The sequence below is a fragment of the Penaeus chinensis genome, chromosome 29 (assembly GCF_019202785.1).
Source record: "Penaeus chinensis breed Huanghai No. 1 chromosome 29, ASM1920278v2, whole genome shotgun sequence".
Taxonomy (NCBI): domain Eukaryota; kingdom Metazoa; phylum Arthropoda; class Malacostraca; order Decapoda; family Penaeidae; genus Penaeus; species Penaeus chinensis.
The window spans coordinates 635,808-646,481 of record NC_061847.1 but is presented as its reverse complement, the minus strand read 5'-3'; the positions used below and the strand labels follow the sequence as shown (position 1 = coordinate 646,481).

General features: G+C 28.6%; 1 protein-coding gene across 2 annotated transcripts in view; it reads left to right on the top strand.

Moving 5' to 3' along the window:
- LOC125040537 (inhibitor of growth protein 3-like) overlaps positions 1-10,368 on the top strand; it is a 42,564-nt gene extending 32,196 nt beyond the window's left edge. For both annotated transcript variants that reach the window (XM_047635124.1, XM_047635123.1), the window contains 2 exons: positions 8,542-8,671; positions 8,794-10,368. In XM_047635124.1, coding sequence (XP_047491080.1) covers positions 8,542-8,671; positions 8,794-8,987 — 324 coding nt within the window. In that variant the 3' untranslated portion in view covers positions 8,988-10,368. The remainder of the gene's footprint in view (positions 1-8,541; positions 8,672-8,793) is intronic.
- Positions 10,369-10,674: the final 306 nt, after the last annotated feature.

Below are 10,674 nucleotides of genomic sequence, written 5' to 3'. Positions count from 1 at the left end.
TACATATGTGCGGATATGTGTATATGTATATACATGTATATATGTATATGTATATACATGTATATATGTATATGTATAAACATGTATATATATGTATATGTATAAACATGTATATATATGTATATATGTATATGTATATACATGTATATATGTATATACATGTATATATGTATATGTATATGTATATACATGTATATATGTATATGTATATGTATATACATGTATATATGTATATGTATATGTATATACATGTATATATGTATATGTATATGTATATACATGTATATATGTATATGTATATGTATATACATGTATATATGTATATGTATATACATGTATATATGTATATGTATATACATGTGTATATGTATATGTATATACATGTGTATATGTATATGTATATACATGTATATATGTATATGTATATACATGTATATATGTATATGGATATACATGTATATATGTATAATGGATATACATGTATATATGTATGGATATACATGAATATATGTATATGGATATACATGTATATATGTATATGGATATACATGTATATATGTATATGGATATACATGTATATATGTATATGGATATACATGTATATATGTATATGGATATACAAGTATATATGTATAATGGATATACATGTATATATGTATATGTATATACATGTATATATGTATATGGATATACATGTATATATGTATATGGATATACATGTATATATGTATATGGATATACATGTATATATGTATATGGATATACATGTATATATGTATATGGATATACATGTATATATGTATATGGATATACATGTATATATGTATATGGATATACATGTATATATGTATATGGATATACATGTATATATGTATATGGATATACATGTATATATGTATATGGATATACATGTATATATGTATATGGATATACATGTATATATGTATATGGATATACATGTATATATGTATATGGATATACATGTATATATGTATATGGATATACATGTATATATGTATATGGATATACATGTATATATGTATATGGATATACATGTATATATGTATATGGATATACATATATATATGTATATATATACATGTATATATGTATATGTATATACATGTATATATGTTTATGTATATACATGTATATATGTTTATGTATATACATGTATATATGTTTAAGTATATACATGTATATATATGTATATACATGTATATATGTATAAGTATATACATGTATATATGTATAAGTATAAACATGTATATATGTATAAGTATATACATGTATATATGTGTAAGTATATACATGTATATATGTGTAAGTATATACATGTATATATGTGTAAGTATATACATGTATATATGTGTAAGTATATACATGTATATATGTGTAAGTATATACATGTATATATGTGTAAGTATATACATGTATATATGTGTAAGTATATACATGTATATATGTGTAAGTATATACATGTATATATGTGTAAGTATATACATGTATATATGTGTAAGTATATACATGTATATATGTGTAAGTATATACATGTATATATGTGTAAGTATATACATGTATATATGTGTAAGTATATACATGTATATATGTGTAAGTATATACATGTATATATGTATATGTATATACATGTATATATGTATATGTATACATGTATGTATACATGTATATATGTGTAAGTATATACATGTATATATGTATATGTATATACATGTATATATGTATATGTATATACATGTATATATGTATATGTATATACATGTATATATGTATATGTATATACATGTATATATGTATATGTATATACATGTATATATGTATATGTATATACATGTATATATGTATATGTATATACATGTATATATGTATATGTATATACATGTATATATGTATATGTATATACATGTATGTATATACATGTATATATGTATATGTATATACATGTATATATGTATATGTATATACATGTATATATGTATATGTATATACATGTATATATGTATATGTATATACATGTATATATGTATATGTATATATGTATATGTATATATGTATATGTATATATGTATATGTATATACATGTATATATGTATATGTATATACATGTATATATGTATATGTATATATGTATATTTATATACATGTATATATGTATATGTATATACATGTATATATGTATATGTATATACATGTATATATGTATATGTATATACATGTATATATGTATATGTATATACATGTATATATGTATATATATATACATGTATATATGTATATGTATATACATGTATATATGTATATGTATATACATGTATATATGTATATGTATATATATGTGTATATATGTATATGTATATATATGTGTATATATGTATATGTATATATATGTGTATATATGTATATGTATATATATGTGTATATATGTATATGTATATATATGTATATGTATATACATGTATATATGTATATGTATATACATGTATATATGTATATGTATATATGTATATGTATATACATGTATATATGTATATGTATATACATGTATATATGTATATGTATATATATGTTTATTCATATATATATGTTTACATATATGCGTATATGTGTATATGTATATACATGTATATATGTATATGTATATACATGTATATATGTATATGTATATACATGTATATATGTATATGTATATACATGTATATATGTATATGTATATACATGTATATATGTATATGTATATACATGTATATATGTATATGTATATACATGTATATATGTATATGTATATACATGTATATATGTATATGTATATACATGTATATATGTATATGTATATACATGTATATATGTATATGTATATACATGTATATATGTATATGTATATACATGTATATATGTATATGTATATACATGTATATATGTATATGTATATACATGTATATATGTATATGTATATACATGTATATATGTATATGTATATACATGTATATATGTATATGTATATACATGTATATATGTATATGTATATACATGTATATATGTATATGTATATACATGTATATATGTATATGTATATACATGTATATATGTATATGTATATACATGTATATATGTATATGTATATACATGTATATATGTATATGTATATACATGTATATATGTATATGTATATATATGTATATTCATATATATATGTTTACATATATGCGTATATGTGTATATGTATATACATGTATATATGTATATGTATATACATGTATATATGTATATGTATATACATGTATATATGTATATGTATATACATGTATATATGTATATGTATATACATGTATATATGTATATGTATATACATGTATATATGTATATGTATATACATGTATATATGTATATGTATATACATGTATATATGTATATGTATATACATGTATATATGTATATGTATATACATGTATATATGTATATGTATATACATGTATATATGTATATGTATATACATGTATATATGTATATGTATATACATGTATATATGTATATTCATATATATATGTTTACATATGTGCGTATATGTGTATATGTATATACATGTATATATGTATATGTATATACATGTATATATATATGTATAAACATGTATATATATGTATATATGTATATGTATATACATGTATATATGTATATGTATATACATGTATATATGTATATGTTTATACATGTATATATGTATATGTATATATATGTATATTCATATATATATGTATATGTATATATATGTATATTCATATATATGTTTACATATGTGTGTATATATGTACATGTATATATATATGTATATTCATATATATATGTTTACATATGTGTGTATATATGTACATGTATATATATATGTATATTCATATATATATGTTTACATATGTGCATATATATGTATATGTATATATATGTATATTCATATATATATGTTTGCATATGTGCATATATATATGTATATGTATATATATGTATATTCATATATATATGTTTGCATATGTGCATATATATATGTATATGTATATATATGTATATTCATATATATATGTTTACATATGTGCATATATATGTATATGTATATATATTTTATAGATATGTATATATATGTATTTCTATGTGTATATATGTATATATAAGTATAAGTGTACATATGTATATATATATGTATATGTATGTATATATGTATATTTATGATATATATATTTATATTTGAATATATGTATAGATATGTATATGTATGTATAGATGTATGTATGTATATATATATTTGTATATAAGTATATATGTGTATATATGTATTTATATATCCATATGTATGTATATATATGTACATATTTATGTATATTTATGTATATATATGTATATATTTATGTATATATATGTATATATGTATTTATATGTATATATTTATACACACACACACACACACACACACACACACACACACACACACACACACACACACACACACACACACACACACACACACACACACACACATATGCAAAAATATATAAACGTGGAATAGACAAGAACATATATAAACCCAGTGTGAGATGTGCAGGACCCACCTTAATTTGCTATGGAGGGTGGCAGAGGTGGCTTCTATACCAATTGACTGCTTGAAGTATAACCACAAACAGGCTGTTTAGGTTGGGACATGAAGCAGTCACTCTTTGTGGTAGGATGACTGATTGCACTACTATTGAGGGAACTGAAGCAGCTGAAGGATGGTAGCAGCATGGTTAGTGAGATTGGTTACACCTTTTACAGGTTGGGCAGCAGTGATGCCTGCTATCTACTGGGCATAGCCATCACAGACTTCAGCTTTCAGTAGTAGAGTAGATCCAGTTAATGAATGTATTATGGTATTAAGACTGAAGAACCTGTTTCCCTTCGTCTCTTAGTTCTAGGTACACTTCTACCAATGTATTTAAACTCGGTGTGATGGAGGTAATCTTTGCCAAAATTGTTTACATGGCAGACAGCTGCCTTCAATGGGCAATATGTCTGAAACCAGTGGAGTGAAGATAGCTTCCTTTCTCAAGGAGATATTGAGGTCCCAGTGTTAGAAAATGTCAATGTTCTAGTACCAGTTCTCCCTTCTGCTTTACGGGACATGGTGCAATGATACAGGTGATGTGATGAAGGAGATTGACCATACCCTTCAGAAATGTAAACTTTACCTATGATGTGTTCAGTGGTACAAGATCATAGATTCTGGCAGCCCTTCTTGTCCACTTCAAAACACCCCTGTATGTCCAGTGACCACCACAGATTGAGGGATGAGTGTGCTCAATGGTTTACCAGGGCTATTTCTGATAATTTCAAAATATGCATTCAATAGTATTGTGTTATATCTTTTAATGGAAAATGCCTTATATGTCTCAGGAATCCACTGGTTACCACTCATGAACAAGGCAGAACTTTGTCTCATAGATGATATAAAATGCCACAGATGCATATCTTATGGCTTGACTGACTTCTTTTCTGAATCTTTGGACACTGGTAGCAGCTTACTCAAATCACACAGATCCTTTCATATTTTGGTAGTGAAATACATGCTTCTGGGCTGTCAGACTGAGAAGTCAACAAATAAGATATTCTGGCAGCAGGACCCATGAATTTGCTTGATAACAATTTATGACGATGCTTGTGATTGTGCAGGAGGACTGAGCTACATGTCTTTGAGCTCTCGATCCTGCTAGTTTTGCTGTAAGGAACCTAAACTTGAACCTTATCCTGTAACATAATGTCATTTATTCTTGTATAGGGACAACCCTTGGTGGAGGAGGCTTATGGAATAAGGTATGAAGTTGTAGCTTGGGCAATTTGGCTAAATTTGTTGAGATTAGGTAGAGAAGGGCAATGGGCCTGCCTGGTCGCTCACTAAGAGAGACCCTTGTGGCTGGAAACAGCTGTATGTAGCAATGTACCCTCTCAGCATTGGACCCACTGATTGACTGAATTAATTTTGTATAATTGAGGGGATCATAAGGAATGTGTATCATAAACCCATCTAAGATTCCAACAGCTTAATGTATAGTTGTTTATTAGTACTGCCAGGAAAATGTGATGTTCACTGCAGGGTTAGTTCCAAGTACATGTACTTGTAATTGTACTTGGATGTAAGCACAGATTTTTATGTACTTGTGCTTATACTTGGAGTTAATAAATTTATTAGTACTTGTACTTGTACTTAGACCCAAAGTACTTGAAAAAAATCCAAGTACATTCAAGGACTAACAAGTACATTATATTTCAGTAAAAACTATATGTACTGTGAATAGATTCTAGTGAATTTTGTGATGACACTTTTGGGTAAATACATACATTGAGTGTTATGATATTGTAATGTAATATAGGGTAAAGGAGAATAATTATGTAGTACTTTCTCTATTAGTAACGCTGCAGTATATAGGGCCAGTGTAGCACCTCATTACTCAACCAGTGTGAGAACATTTATTCCTGTCATGCTGCACTCTCCACTCCTTTACCTTGGTAGTCGGCATCACTCACAACAGCAGCAGACAAGCAGGAGTCGACATGACTTCACAAATCTGAAATCATTTTACTCAACCCGATGATGAAGCTGGGAATTTTAAGGCTGAGTGTAAGCATTGCAAAGTGAAACTCCTGCTCTAAGGATGTAACTTCCAGTCTACACAAACATATGAAGGTAAGGATCTTATTTTGTTATTTTTAATTTTTTTTTTTTATAGTGTAATGTAAGGGTACACGATACAGAAGTTATCCCAAGTGTGGTCAATTGGTATTTTCTATGTGAAGACGGAGGGCAGCCCTTTCCTTTCCTCTCCTCTTGTTGTTAAAACTGAGACATTTTTGCATAACATGTTATCTGTTTTTGTTATTTGTTTTGTTATTTGATGCTTAAAATAAGTAACAATGGGAGAGTTATGGATGTTTAGAGTAGCAAGAGTAGGTGGTGTATGTCTCTCCCACTCAGTATTTTGTGACACCGATGTGTCGTGTAAGTTCACAATGATGTAATCACCCACCCAACCAACAGTTCTGTTTTCCTTTATAGATGACTAAATGCATAATGTTTCAGGATATTATATTTATATTATATCTTTTCAGAGAAAACACAGTGAGATGTATGAAGAAGCATGCACAACTCACAGCCCTGAGGAAACAAGCCAATCAACTCTGGAAGTTTCTGTCAAACATCCCAAGAAATATTTGCCCCATTATGTTAGCATGATGTTAGACAAAAGCAACTCAACAATGCACTTGTCCTTTTTGTCACAAATGACCTTGTTCCATTTTCAACATACGCAAGTGAAAAGGTGCAGTCAATCAACACTCAGATCAACTGTTATCTGAGCCAGCCTTGGAAGGGAGATGACACTGATCTGTTTTTATTTTGGAAATAACACATAAATACTCTGCCTCCCTTGTCTAAGATGGCTCAGAAATATTTAGCTGTACCTGTGTCTTCTGCTCGATTTGAATTTTTTTTCAACATTTCTGGAAGTGTTTAAGTCTGACATGTCATCTTACTGACAAAAACTTCGAAAGTGTGTTCATAAAGTGCAGTGATGATGCACCCTAAGAACTGTACCTGTGCATATTTCTTATTTCGAGTAAATCTTTTATTTTCTTTACCTTATTTAGGAGCAAAAATAGAACTGAAATTTGATAAAGCTTATTTTGAATTTCATATGCCACAAAAAATGCCATTTATATTTTATAAAGTAATTCTATAATAACTTTTGTACTACAGGAAAAGTCCCCAAAGGAAAACTAAAAAAAATTGGACAATGAGTTGTATGAGAACACATTATTGTTAAAAAAAGTTGGCTGCACTTATCTGCTATTTTTGATTATAAAACTATATTATTCATATAGAACAAATTACAAGTTTGAATGCCCTGATTCCTTTATTTTCTGCATCAAATTTAATTTTATTACTGATGTGATAGATATATGGATAGATTTTTGCATTCGCAGCATAGGGAATATTATTTGTTTAAGTTATTCCTATAGCATATGTTCTTGTTTTGCAATTCTGTGTTAAAAGACATGATGTGCTAAAGTAAAGGTAGAATTTCCACATACTTTTCTATATCAAATCCCAATTTTTAACAGTATTGAATGTGTATATATGAAAATTACTAACTTTCATGCTTTACAAATGTACCTGTACTTGTATGTAAGTACAATGAATGTACTTTGACTTGGACTTAAGTACAGACCAAAGTGACTGTACTTGTACTTGAAAAATATCTAGGTACTTGGACTTTGACTTCAGTACAGTCACCTGTACTTAGAGCCAAACCTGGTTCACTGTAACATTGCTTTGCAAAAAGTATCTATGCACAGGTGGCTCTACAAATGTTCAGCCACCAAAGAGTCAATTAATAGTCTGTGTGGCCTCGCCTGATTTCCACCTCCTTGAGTTTTCAGGAAGAATCTTTTTACCAAGTGATATTAATATCAATGCTGTTATTATTACTACTTACAAAATTATTACAGGTGGTGCTAATAGGGGCCAAAGGAATGATTAAGGGGGAGCATCGCAGTCTGTGGTGTGTTCTGAAAACCTGGTGGAACACAAAAAATGTCTCTCCTCAGTCTCTCATCATGAAGAACCATGCTGTAGCAGGTACTTACTTAAAAATTAAAGTGTATGTTACACTCTGCATGCCATGAGGCAAGTTCCAATGCATCAGCCCCCCATATTAATATAGATTTTTCTCTCCTTATGTGTTTCCTTTCTCTCTCCAGGTTTCCACTTAAGTGAGCTCAGAAAAAAAGACCCCAAAGCTTTTCGAAAAGGATGGATAGAGGTCAGAGACATGATAACCAATGGGGTGTTATCTCCTAGAATCGACTCGGTGTGGAAATTTGAAGAAATTTTAGAGGCGTCAAAACAAATCTCTGAGTGGAAGAATATTGGCAAAGTTATTGTTAAGCCTTGAATTATTTTTTTTCATTTAATCAAAGTATTGTTGAATGAACTTTCTGATTTGTATTTTGTTAAAAAAAAAAAAAAAAAAAAAAAATGATGTAGCTTATTATATATATATTTGGAATACTCCATGTATTTGGCCATTTTGTTTAAGAGTAATATTGGTATGCATGCCTATCAGTAGCTTTGCAGTTGCACAACAGCTCCATTTAGGACTTCTGCTGCATTCACTTTTACCTGTTTTTGCTTAATGCACTGTCAGTATGGCCAGCAGAAAGACAGTTTGTAGTATTCTCTATAGTATTGTTTTGTGAAATGTCTCTGCACATAGAGGGCTCTACAAGTGCTTAACTACAAAGAAGTCAATTAATAGACCTAATGACCTCATATGATTTCACTTTTCTTAATTTCTTTTTGTTTACTAATGCTATTAATATCGATGCTATTATAAACACTGTAGAGATTTTAATTCATATAGTGTTACAGACATTACTAACAGTAGTATAATTTAATTCATATAGTGTTACTGACATCACTAGCAGTAGTATAACAGGAAATATTTCTGAAAATCAAGAAAAAGGGTGAGATAGGTATTACTCATAATTGGCTAATTGGTGACTTATTACTTGTGGAGCCATCTATATATAAACTCAATTATCAAATTAAAGTCACAGTGGGCATGGCATGTATGTATGTGCCATCCCCAGTGGCATTGGGTTAATAACCCTTCCTAACAGGTGGCAAATGCATGCATGACATGGCTTGACTGGACTCCTTTCAGGGTAGGCTGAACATGCCAAGTCTGCTTAGAGTGGCATGCACAAACAGTTGGTTGCTTGATTGGCCATTATTGCAATGATTGAGGAGCTACAGTTCCTCAAAAGTAGGCTTAACCCACTCATGCCATCCTATCATGCCATGGTAGGTCAGCCCTTACACAGGGACGGTGTCTTCATGTCGCATGCTGTTGGGTCTGCTCTAAGTTGTGCATTCTAAACAGCTTGTAACTGAAACAGTCGTTTATGCTACAACCAAGAGGTTAGAGAGGGGTAATTTTATGTTTCTTGTGTTTCTGATTTTTCCCTCAAGCAGCTAAGTGTTCATCTTGACACATTGTTTTGATGGTAATGGGGGAGCTCCTGTTGTGAGTTGGTTAAACCTTTACTGGGCACTAATAGAAATACTTCAAATTTTTAAATTTTAAGTACAGAAAAGAAAACTGCAACATATTTTAAGACATTTTTATTTGTTACTCTTTAGGAATTTCCTTTTTTTCATGGTAGAAAATCAGGGCAGACAAAGTGACCAAAAATGGTAACTTCTTGGAAAGCATAGCAAAAGTTATACAAAGATTGTGATCAAAATAATAAACTTGCCAGTCTAATATAACATTTTTGTCTATTGAATATCAAAATCATTATAGAAGTCTTGGGATAAATAAGGACATAGAAATAAAAATACATGTTTCCTGTGTGCATGCATGTGTATGTGTATGATGTATGCATGTATGTATGTGTGCATGCATGTGTATATGTATAATGTATGCATGTATTTGTGTGCATGTATGTATATATGTGCTTGCTCGCATTTATGTATGTATGTAATGTCTGTAATGTCTGTAATGTCTGTAATGTCTGTAATGTCTGTAATGTCTGTAATGTCTGTAATGTCTGTAATGTCTGTAATGTCTGTAATGT